At 47.2% G+C, this 15,902-nt stretch overlaps 1 protein-coding gene across 1 annotated transcript; it reads left to right on the top strand.

The window, feature by feature from the left end:
• The first annotated feature begins 342 nt into the window (after positions 1-342).
• On the top strand, positions 343-3,700 carry SLC35D3 (solute carrier family 35 member D3). The gene is made up of 2 exons (XM_004044735.4): positions 343-909; positions 1,925-3,700. The coding sequence occupies exons 1-2, from the start codon at positions 471-473 to the stop codon at positions 2,734-2,736; spliced, it is 1,251 nt and encodes a 416-aa protein (XP_004044783.1). The 5' UTR covers positions 343-470; the 3' UTR covers positions 2,737-3,700.
• Positions 3,701-15,902: the final 12,202 nt, after the last annotated feature.

Raw genomic sequence — 15,902 nt, forward strand, 5'->3', positions numbered from 1 at the left:
CGAGAGCCGCTGGCTCTGTGGGGGGAGAGGGGCGCCGCGCCCCAAGAGACCCCGTCCCGCCCTGCGGCAGCCGCCCCGGGGCGCCCAGCCGCCCGCTTCCCTCCGCAGAGCGTCTTCCCTGACGGTGAAACCGCGCGGGACACAACCCACCGCGGCTCATCACCCACTTACAAATAGCTGTCGCTAGGATTCCCGCCACTCCTCTCAGACCGGCCCCCCCGCCACCTCTGCCACTTTTCGGAGTCCCCCGCCCTCGTCACTGCCTCCCCGGAGCTGCGGGGCAGTCGGACGCAGAGCTGCCTAACCGCAAGAACGCCTGGCCGGAGCTGCCCTCTGCAGCCGAGCCGGCGCCCCCTGCCCTTCGCCGCCGCGCTGGGCGGGCGCCCCCGCCGCCCTCACTCCTCTGCTCCCGGCTCCTCGCGCGCAGGTCGCGGAGCTCCGCCACCGCTGGGTGCGGCGAGGCCGGCGCGATGCGGCAGCTGTGCCGGGGCCGCGTGCTGGGCATCTCGGTGGCCATCGCGCACGGGGTCTTCTCGGGCTCCCTCAACATCTTGCTCAAGTTCCTCATCAGCCGCTACCAGTTCTCCTTCCTGACCCTGGTGCAGTGCCTGACCAGCTCCACCGCGGCGCTGAGCCTGGAGCTGCTGCGGCGCCTCGGGCTCATCGCCGTGCCCCCCTTCGGTCTGAGCCTGGCGCGCTCCTTCGCGGGGGTCGCGGTGCTCTCCACGCTGCAGTCCAGCCTCACGCTCTGGTCCCTGCGCGGCCTCAGCCTGCCCATGTACGTGGTCTTCAAGCGCTGCCTGCCCCTGGTCACCATGCTCATCGGCGTCCTGGTGCTCAAGAACGGCGCGCCCTCGCCAGGGGTGCTGGCGGCGGTGCTCATCACCACCTGCGGCGCCGCCCTGGCAGGTGAGCGGGCCCCCGCGCCGACCCCCAGCCGACCCCACCCACCCCGCTCCGTCGGGCAGAGACCGCGGGGATCACTGAGTTCAACGACCTCACTTCCAGATGGGGAGACTGAGGCAGAGAGAGCCGGAGAGCTTTGAGAGTGGTCGCTCAGCTCGCAAAAGGGACTTCGGAGACCCAGAGAGCTCCCCAGCGCCCCACCAAGTCCCCCTGCCCCCTAATGTCCTGGCTTCCGACCCTCGCCCATGCTTCACCCGGCATCGCCCTTCCTGTCGCCCCCTCTCCTGGTCTTCCCCTGTCACCCCATTCTCCGGGAGAGGTGGGAGGGCCGCCTGAGCCTGGGAGCTGGAGTCCTCCAAGCCTGGACCAAGCCGGAAGGAGGGGGCCGTGAACTTCCTTGGGTCACGAGGGGCTGGAATGGAGGTGGGGGATGGGGGCGAAGCTTAGGTTCCTGGGGCTACTGCGGGGTGTTTCGTGCTGCGCAGGGGGCTGCGGCCCTGAGGCAGACGACCCAGGTGCTGAGCGAGACGAGAGCCTGGGCGGGGGAAGCTTCACTGGGGGCCAGAACAGGCGTTCTCCCCCGCGCCTGGCCCGCTCCGGGTTACAGGCCACTGGCTGGGGCTCCCTCTCCCTTTGGTGCCCCACGGGGCAGGGGCTCCGGGGTGCAGGTACCACGCGCCCAAGTGACCTCGGTGCCGGCTTGGGGAAGCCACAGCACCTGCCCCGGGGGCATCTGCGCTCTCCGGGGCCTTTGTCTTGGACAGGGGAAGATGGAGTGACCCGGGGATATGGCGGGAAGGCGCTCTGAGCACTGAGTTTGGCTGTCGCATTTGACACGGGTGGCCGAGGGACGGCGGGCGTCTGTCACTCAGGAATCCGGTGGGCAGAGCTGGGGCGCGAACCCAGTCTCCTTTCCTACCAGACGCGTTTTCCCCGTGGGTCCCCGCCCACGCCAACCTGCTGTCTTCTCTCTTTTTCCTTCCCGCCCGGGCTCGGCCGTCCTCCTCGTGCGCCGCAGGAGCCGGCGACCTGACGGGCGACCCCATCGGGTACGTCACGGGAGTGCTGGCGGTGCTGGTGCACGCTGCCTACCTGGTGCTCATCCAGAAGGCCAGCGCAGACACCGAGCACGGGCCGCTCACCGCGCAGTACGTCATCGCCGTCTCTGCCACCCCGCTGCTGGTCATCTGCTCCTTCGCCAGCACCGACTCCATCCACGCCTGGACCTTCCCGGGCTGGAAGGACCCGGCCATGGTCTGCATCTTCGTGGCCTGCATCCTGATCGGCTGCGCCATGAACTTCACCACGCTGCACTGCACCTACATCAATTCGGCCGTGACCACCAGCTTCGTGGGTGTGGTGAAGAGCATCGCCACCATCACGGTGGGCATGGTGGCCTTCAGCGACGTGGAGCCCACCTCTCTGTTCATTGCCGGCGTGGTGGTGAACACCCTGGGCTCTATCATTTACTGTGTGGCCAAGTTCATGGAGACCAGAAAGCAAAGCAACTACGAGGACCTGGAGGCCCAGCCTCGGGGAGAGGAGGCGCAGCTAAGTGGAGACCAGCTGCCGTTCGTGATGGAGGAGCTGCCCGGGGAGGGAGGAAATGGCCGGTCAGAAGGTGGGGAGGCAGCAGGTGGCCCCGCTCAGCAGAGCAGGCAAGAGGTCAGGGGCAGCCCCCGAGGAGTCCCGCTGGTGGCTGGGAGCTCTGAAGAAGGGAGCAGGAGGTCGTTAAAAGATGCTTACCTCGAGGTATGGAGGTTGGTTAGGGGAACCAGGTATATGAAGAAGGATTATTTAATAGAAAACGAGGAGTTACCCAGTCCTTGAGAAGGAGGTGCATGTACGTACCTATGTGCATACACTTATTTTATATGTTAGAAATGACATGTTTTAATGAGAGGCCTCCCCGTTTTATTCTTTGAGGAGTGGGAAAGGGAAGAAAAGAAAGAAGCTGAAAGGTACTGACACAGAGCAACAAAATTAGCACCTGTGTGAATTATTTAGTGTGACTTCACCTGAGGCATCACAGAGACAAAAGAATGTGAAGCTACTTAACAAAGTAAGGCAACGTTTCTGCTTCAGACTCCTGGCACATTTACTTTTTGTCATTATAACGATAACTAAATATCTGCATGTACCAAGAGTCCCTAAGCCACCCCCTCCAAAGATGGAGTGTAGAAATGATGACAGCACTTAGTAAGTTCAAAGATGACATTCAGGGATGCATTTTTTGATGATAGAACTACAGTTTTTATCGCCAGCTGGGCAAAGAGTATATTGCTGAAATGATATATAAATATATTGAATTGATGTTTACTGTTTATAGTCATCTGAAATATCATATTTACTCTGATTCTACTCACTTGTTTTTTAAAAATAAGTGTCCTATTATTGTATTATACATTGATAGAAACTGTTAAAGCTATTTTGAAAATATGAGTTCTTAGCTTTAATCATGAAGTCTGAAGTTTGCTTTCAGTAATTATTTTAAAAGTTGTTTTGGTTCATTGCTTTATAATATTTATTATTGAATGCCAAACCTGTTCTTTTTTTTACTGTGTCCAATATTCTTTAAAGCAAATGCAATGGCTGGAATATAATTCAGAATTAACTGAAACCCAGCCAGAAGAGGGACCACCTGTAAAGCAAGTCCTTTCAAGTTTCACTGCACATCCCAAACCATGTTACAAAAAGAGCAACTGCTATATTCACATTATGATATTTTTCTATCTTAAATTTGTCAAAATAAAGTATGAGTCTAACTATTAAAGGATACATTGTTAGAAATTTATTTTAGACACATGTTCTATTGTTGCTGTATAGTTGTGTTTGCCTCCAATGTGTGGTCATAGTATCCGAGTGTAGGGGCCGCACCATTGGAAACTTCCTAAATTAACAAAGCTGTTTGGTTTGAAATAACAACAAAAACAGAAATGCATCTTCCAGTGAAGGAAGCTGTTAATGGTGTGGTGCAATGGCTCATGCCTGCAACCCAGCACTTTGGGAGGCCAAGGCAAGCAAATGACTTGAGCTCAGGAGTTCAAGCAAGCCTGAGCAACGTAGCAAAACCCCATCTCTGCAAAAAATACCAAAAATTAGCCAAGAATTTTGGTGTGCACCTGTAGTCCCAGCTACTCAGGAGGCTGTGGTAGGATGATCACCTGAGCCGGGGAAGTCAAGGCTGCAGTGAGTTCTGATTGTGTCACTACACTACAGCCTGGGCAACAGAGCGAGACCCCGTCTCAAAAACAAACAAACAGGGCATGGTGGCACGCGCCTGTAGTCTCAGCTACTTGGGAGGCTGAGGCAGGAGAATCACTTGAACCTGGGAGGTGGAGGTTGCAGTGAGCCGAGATCACGCCATTGCTCTACAGCCTGGTAACAGGACAAACAAACAGAAAATGATAAAACACTCCATTGCACTGAGGTACGAAAGCCATCCACACCAGACTTCAGTTAACATGGAGTCTGAGAAGTAATAAATGGTCATGTCCACCAAGGAGGAAGCCTTCTGTGAGCTCTAGGCAGGAGAGATACTTTGAGAGTGAGGGGGCACTGAGATCTGCCAGCATGTTGCTGAGATTCTCAGATAGTAGCATCTTATATTTTTCTTTCTTTTCTAAAAATCAAATCAAAGCAAAAAGCAGAAGCAAAAATGAAGTTTCAGCTCCATCAGTTTGGCTCCACAAGCGGCTGAGCAAGTGTAATTGTGGTTTGTGATTGGCCCTGGTTTGCTGGTTTCCACAGGCAATTGACTATTTCCAGAGGTGCCTCCACAAGCCATTTAATATGCAGGAGACCTCACATACTGCAGTTAGAAATGGTTTGCCAGGGTTATGATGACTTCTTCAAAAATAAGTGTTAATTTTAATGCTAACATGCCAAAGGGCAACATCGCGTTGCAACTATATAAAGCTGAGAATTAATGAAAAGCAGCAAAGTTGGATGAAGTATATATTTCTTGTGGCTATCACTGCCAGATAAGTGGAATGATTGTTTTTTACTGAAAAAAAAAAAATGTCCTTTGGTTAAAAATGTGAGTTTACCTTTATAGCAAAAGGATTAACTCTTTCCTGTCAATGAACTTGTAGAGACACTGTATTTGACTTCTCTAGAGAAACAGAACCCATAAGAGAGTGAGATTTTAAGTAAGTGGTAATGATGGGGCAGTCTGAAGTCTGTAGGCCATGCTGGCAGGTGGGAGACTCAGGCAGGGTTTCCATGTTGCAGTCTTGAGGCAGAATTGATGTTGCTACTTCTGGAAACTTTGCTCTTTGGTCTGTAGGCCTTCAACTAATTGGATGACGCATCTTACAAATGTCTTTGCAGCAACATCTAGACTGCTATTTGACCAAACAGCTGGGTACCACAGCCTAGCCAAGTTGACACATAAAAGTAATCCTTCCTCCACTGTCAGTAGTACTGGAGGCAATCCAAGACTCTGGTCCACCCTGACCAGAGTCAGGGCTCTGGTAGGGCCTTGCATCAAGCAGGCAGGGGGCTTCTGAGGAGCTCCAGGATATCCGCATGGGTGGGACTCCACTGGAAGTCACTCACCATTGTTGCTAGACTGATCCAGTCTTTGTCGGTCTACCCCATTCTGACAACTTGGATTCTCCCTTGTTTCTGAGATTACACCCACACCTAGTGCCCAACTGGGCCCCCGCTTCGACAGCCTGTTCCTATATCAATTCTTCATGGTTGAGGCCCAGCCTCATGTTCACCTGTCACTTCCCAACTAGAATCTGTCTCTAAAACACAGCATGATGTCAGACAGACATTCTCAACGCTGGGCCTATTGCTGGCCCCCTCCCACTAAATGCTGTCTAGCCTTATTTTATTTTACTGAGACAAGGTCTTGCTCTGTCACCCAGGCTGGAGTGCAGTGGTGCAATCATAGTTCACTGCAGCCTCAAACTCCTGGGCTCAAATGATCCTCCCACCTCAGCCTCCCGAGTAGCTGGGACTATAGCTGCATGCCATCATGCCTGGGCAATTAAAAACATTTTTTTTTATAGAGGTGAAGGTCTCACTATGTTACGCAGGCTGATCTCGAACTCCTGGTCTCAAGCAATCCTCTCACCTCAGCCTCCTAAAGCATTAGAATTACAGGCATGAACCACTGTGCCTGGGCCTAGCTTTCGATTATTGAGGAATAGATCAATCAGAAACACTGGGGAAAGGCCGGGCACAGTGGCTGACACTTGTAATCCCAGCACTTTGGGAGGCTGAGGCGGGCAGATCACTTGAGCCCAGGAGTTCAGGACCAGCCTGAGCAATATGGTGAAACCCTGCCTCTACAAAAAATACAAAAAAAATTAGCCAGGTGTAGTGGTGTGTGCTTATCATCCCATCTACCTGGGAGGCTGAGGTGGGGGGATCACCTGAGCCCAGGAAAGTTGAGGCTGCAGTGAGCCGTGATCATGCCACTGCACTCCAGACTGGGTGACAAGAGTAAGACCTTATCTCAAAAATAAATAAATAGGCCAGGAGCGGTGGCTCACGCCTGTAATCCCAGCACTTTGGGAGGCCGAGACGGGCGGATCATGAGGTCAGGAGATCGAGACCATCCTGGCTAACACGGTGAAACCCTGTCTGTACTAAAAATACAAAAAATTAGCCAGGCGTGTTGGCGGGCGCCTGTAGTCCCAGCTACTCGAGAGGCTGAGGCAAGAGAATGGCGTGAACCTGGGAGGTCGAGCTTGCAGTGAGCCGAGATCGCGCCACTGCACTCCAGCCTGGGCGACAGAGCGAGACTCTGTCTCAATAAATAAATAGATAAATAAATAATAAAGAAACAGTGAGGCAATGACTGCCAGAACTGTGTAGGTGAGAGGATGCATGCATGTTACCGGGGTTGCTGAGCAGAGCTGAGCACTGACCTGAACTCTTGTAAGACCAGCAGTCCTACAAAAGCAATCACTCATTGTCAGAGGACACAGTGGTCTAAGCACCTAATAGCAATACTTCATGAAGACAAAAGTGGGTGAAACTCTTAAGTCCTTAACTGACTGAAAACGTTTTTGCATTTCAGTTGGGGAACTTTCTATTGACCGATGTTCAAGCTCACTGATTCTCTCTTTGGCTGTGTTCAGTCTTTGGATGAGCCCATCAGAGGCATTCTTCATTTCTGTCACAGTGTCTTTGTTAACTTCTAACATTTCCTTTTGATTCTTAGTTTTTCTTCTCTCTGTTTAGATCATCCATCTGCTCTTGGATGTGTCTGCTTTTTCCATTAGAGCTCTGACCATATTAATCACAGTTATTTTAAATTCCCCGTCTGATAATTCCAGAACTGTGTTATATCTGAATCTAGTTCTGACACTTGCTTTGTCTCTTCAGATGTGTTTTTTCCTCGCCTATTTAGCATGCCTTATAGGTTTTTTTATTGGCAGTTACATGCTGTATTAGAAAATATAAACTGAGGCAAACAGGCCTCTAGTGTGAATTTTCATGCTAATCTGGCTAGAAGTCAGGTTCTGTTGAATGTTTGCTGTGACTGTAGGTGCCAGAGGCTGCTAACTTCCTCTAGTGTCCTTGTTTTTGTCTCCCTGTTGTCTTTGAGCTTCCCTGAGAAGTCCTCCTTCCTTAGAGCTAGGCACATTGCCACTCTTTCAGCTGGAATCCACTGCGGGTGTGGTGGTAAGGTTTGGGGGAGGGGAAGTGGTCTGCAATCTTATTAAACTTCAGCCTTTCAGTGGGCCTGTGTCCCTAGTCTCTGACCTTCACAAGTGTTTGCTGGCTTGTTTCCCCCTCTCCTTACATGAGACTCGAAGGCTAGAAGAGCCTAGAATGGGAGAGATGCCCTTTCCCCAGGTGGGATAAGGCTCTGGTGAGCCTTTGACCCTGGTAGTCACTAGCGTGAGTCTTAGTAATCTTTCTTTTTTTTTTTTTTTGAGATGGAATCTCACTCTGTCACCCGGGCTGGAGTGCAGTGGCGTGATCTCAGCTCACTGCAACCTCCGCCTCCCGGGTTCAAGCCATTCTCCTGCCACAGGCTCCCGAGTAGCTGGGATTACAGCCACCCACCACCACGCCTAGCTGATTTTTGTATTTTTAGTAGAGACGAGGTTTCACCATGTTGGCCAGGCTGGTCTTGAACTCCTGACCTCAGGTGATCCACCTGCTTCAGCCTCCCTAAGTGCTGGGATTACAGGCATCAGGCATCAGCCACCGCGCCCAGCCGAGTCTTAGTAAAATTGGCCCCGGTATTGTCATGGCGAGTGCCCTGGTAATCACAGTGATTACTCTCCCCTCCCCCATCAAAAGGGTAAGGGGTGCCTTCTCAGCTCTCCACCACCTGTGGGGCTCCTGGAGGTCAGGCCCATGAAAACGTGGTCCCCAGGAATTTTTCCTTCTCTTGATAGTCCATATTCAGCCTCCAGAAATTTATCAAAATTACCATTTAAGTGTTTTGACCAAGGGCCCCAGTAGCCTCTGCTCCAGGTAAGGAGATCTCAGCTATAAACTTTCTGGATTTACCTCTCTCCAGGTTTAGGGGTGGCAATTTGCCCCATGACCTCAGTTCTCTGATTGGTCCAAGAAATGTCATTGATTTTCAGTTTTTGTTCATCTTTTTTCTTATTGTAAGGATGGAAGTAACCACTTCTAAGTTCTTCGTATATTGGAGCTGTAACCAGAAGTCCTGAGTGAAGACTTTTGAAAAGTCTGCTCAATTTCTCTAAAAACAGAAGTTGTGAAGGGAACCTAGACATTCCTAAGGAAGCTCCCAAGAGAAAACAAAAGTGCCCAAAGCTACTGGCCGTTCTTGTAACTCCCGCCTTCCCATACCGCATGTTGAGTGTTGGCCACTTCTGCATTCAGCCATGGTGACATATGCATGTGGGTAACATTCAAATCCAAGTGCATTGTGAGCAAGAGTCCATGCATATTAAGATTGGCATGCCACGACAGCTGTAATTAGTATCAATTACCCCTTCTCCTTCTTGGAGTGCTTCACTTCTGCATAACACAAGTCTCTTCCACTTCTGGATTTTCTTTTACCATGTTTCAACCACCTTCTCTGACTCTTGTACTTTTCATGTTAATTTCCCAGTGATGACTGCTAGCCTGACTCATCTGTTGCCTTAGTCTCTAGAAACCATGTTAGATCTGCCAGGATGGACTTCATCACAGCATCTACTGAAACGGTACCCTCTCCCTGGCTATGTCCCCTCCTCCTTACATACAACACAGGTACTTCTAATTCTGAAATATTTCTCTCCCTGTCAGCTTTGTCCTGCTTCTAAGATAAAACAGTAGGGTTTGGAAGAGAGCCTGTGAGCAGAGCAGAGTATAACAGAATACCAGGACACACGACCCGTAAAATAGAATCCCAAATCCCTCCTGGGAAACCATCCCCTTCCCACTCTGAGCTCAGGTGGTTCATATGGTGTTGACTCCATCCCTGCACCCTCAGAATGAGATTCCAGCCAATCCAAAGTATGTCCTCCACTTGGCTATCAAGGTTAGTTCAGTGACAGTCATGGGACCTGGTCAGAGCCAGTGAGGTGCAAGGATGCTTTCAGCAAGACTTAATTAGGTTGCATTTTTTTTCTCACTGGATTTGTACATAGGAGAATGGAGTAGGGTGAAGCAGAGGTGCTGTTGCCATCTTGCCACAAGGAAAAGATGTAATAGGAAGGAAACAACACAGAAAGGTGAACAGGGTGGATGGAGTGTGGGTTTCTGAGGAGACTGAGTCTTAGTGATCTTAATTGGCCCTGGTATTAAGCTGACTTTCACCCTGAGTTTGCACTTTTCCTCAGATTGTCAGTTACATAAAACAAAGTCTATGTTGTTGTTGTTGTTAATTGCTTAAGCCATTTTGATTTGGGACTCCTGATACTTGCAACCCAAAGAGTCCCAAGTGACACAAACATAAATTAATGGCTCTTATCAAGCAGGGTTGGGTAGAGGACCAAAAGAGAGTTATTGTTTGTTTGTTTTTGGTTCTGATTTTCTCCAGGGATGTGAGTGAAGAAGCACAAGCTGGCTCCCTGTTGTCCCTTGCACCCAACTAGGGACTAGATAGGCCTCTTTGGTCTCTTGCAAATCACTGTCTAGCATGTACCGCCCATAGTCCTAAATAACCCATGAGTTTCCCTACTCTCTTCCTCTTCAATTTGCAAGTCAACTGATTCCTACGTTTATGCTTCACAAATTCACTGGAGGTTGCAGAATATTATAAATTGCATACTACTATAAATAATACAATAGTAATACCAGTAATACCCAGTGCTTATTATTAGTATGCCTGCTATTTGCTAGGTTCAGTTCTAAATGTTTTATATTTACAAATTCATTTTATTCTCACAACACTGCTATATGTTGGTATGAATATTAGCCCAATCATTCAAGGGGTAAACTGAAGTATGGAAGGGCTACATAACTTGCCCTAGGTGTTATAGCTAGTAACTTGGAGGTCTGGGATTTGACGTGAACCCTGGTAGTCTGGCTTCAGGGCCCATGTTTCCCCACGTACCATTCTGCCTCTCAGTGAGAAGCATTCAGTCTGATATCGTAAAGCTGGAGGTGGAAGTGGCAGTAGGGAGTTCCAGGGCTTGTTAGTTGTGCAGCTCCATGAGGACCCTGGCTCTAGCATTCACTCCTTTCTGCTGTCCTCAGAAGGGAAGAGGATACAACGCTATTAGAAGCAACGTGTGGTGTGTGTGTGTGTGTGTGTGTGTGTGTGTGTGTAGTTTTCTGTTTGTGAGAGCTTAGGAACCAAGAAAGCAGTTTAGGGACCATAAACAGCAGAGTAGGGAAAGGTCTCAATTGTTATTATAACCAATAGCCCCAAGCTATCCAAACTTTGGGGTCATTATCTCCTTTAATATTCAAATAATATAACCTATTCCTTCACCTTATATAACCTTGGAAAGCACAGACCTGCACTAGCATTTCAAAGGCGTCCTTGAGCACCGCTGCCCTATCTTAGCAGCCTAGCTCAGTGCTGTTGGTTACTTCCTGCTCCAGGCTGTTGTGCTAATGATCACTTTGTTAAAAAAACAGCTTCATTGAGGCTGGGCATGGTGGCTACACCTGTAATCCCAGCATTTTGGGAGGCTGAGGTGGGAGGATCACTTGCGCCCAGGAGTTTGAGACCAGCCTGGGAAACATAATGATACCTTGTCTCTATTTTTAAAAATTAAAAAAAAAACAACTCATTGAAATATAATTTAGATACCATAAAATTTGCCTGATTTAAGTGTACAAATAGTGATCTTTAGTATATTTACAGAGTTGTGCAATCATCATTACTGTCTAATTTTAGAACATTTCCTTCACCTCAAAAAATAAAAAACCCTATACTCATTGGAAGTCACTACCCATTTCTTCCCAATCCTCCAGCCCCCAGCAATTACTATTTACTTTCTGTCTCCATGGATCTGCCTACATGGACTGACCATTTTTTGGTATCCTAAATTGTTTTTTCAGCCTGTTTTTCTTAACCTACTCCTGCACTCCTGTTTTTACCCAAAGTATTGCAGAACAAAGCTGGCATTGGGATGCAGTTGACAAGATTTACTGAACGCTTGATGCCACCTACTATAAGGGCATCTCAATGTAGAAAAGGAAAACATGAAAGCTAATGTCAGAAGTCCCTGCTTGGAGTTTCTCGGTCCTCCCTCCTTGGGCCCTTCCTGCTGCTGTGTGACTGGGCCCTCTGTAAATCAGAACAGATTCTTTTTTCATAATTACTCTTACTCTAGACTCAAGGACCCAGTTCTTCATTTTCTCAAGAAGAAACCAGAAAGGCTAAACAGTGTTCTCTAAAACTAAAGAACAGACACTCTCCAACATAATTCTTCGTCACTTCCCAGAATGTGGAAAAGTCATTGTTATTAAAACATCACCCCTTTTCCGTCCCACTATGCAAAACTCATATGCTGAGTGGAGACTTACCCTGGAAAATGTTACAACCAATGCAAAGTTGGTTGTCTGCCCATTTGTCACCCCCCCCCCCCCCACCCTCCACCTACCAAGTCTTCCTTGCACTCAGAACTCCAGATTTATTCAGGTACAAGCAGCAATGGGAAGTGGAAGGGAAGGAACATGGACAACATCCGTATCACTTGTTTAAAACTGCTCGTTGATGAAAAGTTTTGGAAATAGATAGTAGTGATGGTTGTACAGCATTGTAGATGTAATTACTGCCACTGAATTGTACACTTAAAAATGGTTAAAATGACAAAGTTTGTGTTACATATATTTTACCACAGTTAAAAATATTAATAATGTAATACTAAAATCTGTTGACTTGTACACTTTAAATGGCTGAATTGTATGGTATGGGAATTATATCTTAATAAAGCCACTTTAAAAAAAAAAGATACCTGCTTGTCTTTTCCTTCCTTTCTTTCCAGTCCCACAGCCCAACGGTGGCTGTGGCAATGGCCCAGCCATGACAATGCTCCAGCGGACATCAGAGCTTAGACAGAAAGAAACTGGGGCCCTAATCATCCTTTGAGCAAGGCTTTCTACCATTCTACCCCCATCCCTGCTTTCAGACTATTAGGAGAGAAAATACACTTTTTTCTGTTGAGCTTTTATATGTAGGGTTCTTTTTAGTTCAACTGTGTGGCCCGTATTCTAACTAATCCACTGTCACCTCACCTCTCATGAGAAAGACAAACAGACAGTAATTGACGGCTTCTACCTGCCCTATTTCTTCTTCTTCCTCCCTCATCCTGACCAGCCCTCAGCTTGTAACCAGTCATGTCCCAGATTCCACACTCCCAGTACCCTCCACGTTAGTTTGCTTTTAATTTACTGAACTGTGGAAGGCACAGTACTGTATATGAGGGTAAGCTGCTCATTTAATGTTTTCATTGATTTTATTAATAGTTGATAGTTTTGATGAGTACAATATCTTACATTATAACTCAAATAAGAAATAGTTCATGGGGTGGTCTGAATGCAGTGGTGTTTACAACTAATTAATCATAACCAGTTACAGATTTCTTTGCTCCTTCTCCATTCCCACTACTTCACTTGACTAGCCTTAAAAAAGAAAAAAAAAAGGATGAGTTCATGGTTTATGCCAACAGAGAGTCAATTGAATATAATAGATATGTTCAAAAAAGGCATCGAAGGCATGTGTATTTGTCATCTATTCCTTTTATCTCGTCATAGAAAAGATTTGAGACCATGAAAGCTAAAGGAGAGAAACCATCATTTTTTCAAACCCCTCCTTTAATGTAAACTAAATGTAAACTAAATGTAAGCTTTGGTAAACTTTCAAAGCTTCCAAGAGTGTGACAATGGATTAACCTCTGTGATACGTTCTGAAAAAATCCATAAAATAAACTTGTTGCCACAGAAAGAACAATTACTTATTAGAAAAAAGCATGCCATTGGTTTTTTTCCCTCCATGTGATATTATTCCAAATATGTTGGATCCATTCCTGCCTCTGAATCAACCCTCTCTTTTGGTGTGATGGAAGAAAGTTTAATTTCAATCATTTGATGCCAAAAAGCCTAGTTGGAAAAAATGTAAAACCCCATTCAACTTGATGTTTTGGGGACTTGATGCAGAGCATCAAATTTCAAGATATCTGGGCAGTAGACCAAATTTGTTGATTTTTGTTTGGCTACTCAGCTTCATGTAGACTGTGTCTGTCTGTCTGTCTGTCTGTCTGTCTGTCTGTCTGTCTCTCTCTCTCTCTCTCTCTCTCTCTCTCTCTCTCTCTGTGTGTGTGTTTCCTTGTATCAAAGACCTCTTAATGAATGTGGGGTGCTGTTGGTCTTGGGGCTGGCTTTTCATACAATTATGGTGTGACTAGAATGCTAATCTATTGTATAATTTAATAGAACATGACCAGTTGTGAATCTCTGCTGTATAGCATCCCTGCCTTGGATTAGTGAGAGTTAACACAGGTCATAACTGGAATTCAAAAGCCCTGCCTGTATGTAGAGTGCATCCATGCTGATTGCTGGCTCTCTGGAGGGTGTCTATGCTTTTTTGTCAATAACTGCTACACTCGTAAAGCAGTCCATAATAAGCAACCCAGTTCAAATGGCTAGTTTCTGTTTTTCCTTAAGGAGTAGCATTCAATTTTCAGATGAATTGGGTAGGCAAATAGAGAAAAGTTTTACATTTTGCAATTCACCTAGTGGCTGTCTTCCAAAATCTGCAATATATTTTATAAACGTTATTACTGACTTGGTAAGCGGCCATTTCTGTAGGCACTTACTGTCATTGCAGTGGTATAAAGGGAAATTCACTTTGCTTAATATTACCTAAGCCCTCCAGAGCACTGCTGTAATCATAGGATAGCACTGCCTTTTTCATTTGATGAATGACTTTGAGCAAATACTGTCCTCTTTAATTCCACACCCATATGGAGAGATGATTGTAGAAAGGGAGGCAGAGGCCTGACAGTACACCTCACAAAGGCAGGCATTCCTGCTATCTTATCTGCTCCAGTACTCCCTGGTGCCCAACACTGCGCCTGGAATTTGGTCCAGCGCTCAATAAATATTGGTTGACTGCTTGACAAAAGAAATCAAAGTCATGAAATCAGACTAACTATAGTTTTCTCTTTCAATTGGCAACTACAGCTCCCTTGAAGATGGCTTGATAGATAAAAGTCTGAATTGCCTATAGTGCCATTCTTAGAAAATCAAATGCTATAAATTAGATCTACTGGGTAAGAAATGGGCTGGGTAGAGTCTGCATAAAAGGTGGAGGAGGGCCGGGTGCAGTGGCTCATGTCTGTAATCCCAGCACTTTGGGAGGCTGAGGCAGGTGGATCACCTGAGATCAGGAGTTCAAGACCAGCCTGGCCAACATGGTGAACCCTCGTCTCTACTAAAAATACAAAAAACTAGCTGGGCGTGTGGTGGGTGCCTGTAATCCCAGCTACTTGGGAGGCTCAGGAAGGAGAATTGCTTGAACTCAGGAGGCGGAGGTTGCAGTGAGACAAGATAGCACCATTGCACTCCAGCCTGGGCTACAAGAGCGAAACTCTGTCTCAAAACAAACAAACAAACAAATGCAGAGGAACAGGAAGGCTTGGTGCATGTGTTTGGACATTCACTCAGTCAGAAGTGCTCTCACCAGCACCCCTGACACCCAGGAGCTCCCTACAGGCAAGTTTTAAGAGGCTTGCCCTGGCTCAATCCAATAAAAATGTTCATAAAGAAACTTTTTTTTTTTTTTTTTTGGCTAGGATGCCTGTCTTGAAAAATAATACAGAACATTGTTAACAATTCAGACAGGGAAGGTAGAAATAGGTCAGACAAAAAATGAAGGGTGAAGCTGTCCTGGCCTTTCTTTAATCTTTTGAACAGTGTTTGAAATAGCTTTTGGCAGATGAAATTTGTTCTGTATTTTGGAGTTAATATCTGTGCCAGGATTTCTGTCACTCCTCTGGGGGTGGTAATCAATATAACTAATAAATAGGAAATGATTAGATTGAACCCACTGGAGGCCAGCAGTCTCCCTAACAGGGCCCCGCAGCAGAAGACATCCTGGGAAACTCGTCAACCTCATCCGAGTTTGGAGGAATGTGGGTCTTAACAGAGCTGTTAGAGGGTACTAAGTTAGTGCTGCGCTATCTTAACAGAGTTAGGCAATACCTAAAGAGAAAAAAAAAAAGATAAGAAAAAAGAGATGGCAAGAAAGTGAATCAAATGAGTGTGGGAAGAAGTCCTAGAAGAGGGTGAATGAGGAGAAAGCAAGGGGGTCTTATGAAGGATAGCATAAGAGTTTGCTGGGAGTCAGTAACTCCGATGATGTCTAAGATGCTTTCAGGGGCACCAGTGTTATAAAGTGTGCATCCCAGCGCCAACACAATCTAAGTCATGCCCAAGAGAACCTCGGATTATAAAACAATGAGAAAAAAGTATGTGGTTGCTGACTCAAATGTAAAGGAGCCCAGGCTGCTCTGTTGCCAGTTTGCTCTGTTGCCCAGGCTGGAGGGCAATGGTGTGATCTCGGCTCACTGCAACCTCCACCTCCCAGGTTCAAGCAATTCTCCTGCCTC

Source organism: Gorilla gorilla, chromosome 5, assembly GCF_029281585.2.
Source record: "Gorilla gorilla gorilla isolate KB3781 chromosome 5, NHGRI_mGorGor1-v2.1_pri, whole genome shotgun sequence".
Taxonomy (NCBI): domain Eukaryota; kingdom Metazoa; phylum Chordata; class Mammalia; order Primates; family Hominidae; genus Gorilla; species Gorilla gorilla.

What these genes read in the sequence shown, in the direction of transcription:
- SLC35D3 (XM_004044735.4), top strand. Translation starts at nt 471, where the DNA reads ATGCGGCAGCTGTGCCGGGGCCGCGTGCTGGGCATCTCGGTGGCCATC. An exon ending in CTGCGGCGCCGCCCTGGCAG is followed by an intron (nt 910 to 1,924) that starts GTGAGCGGGCCC and finishes CGTGCGCCGCAG; the next exon opens with GAGCCGGCGACCTGACGGGC.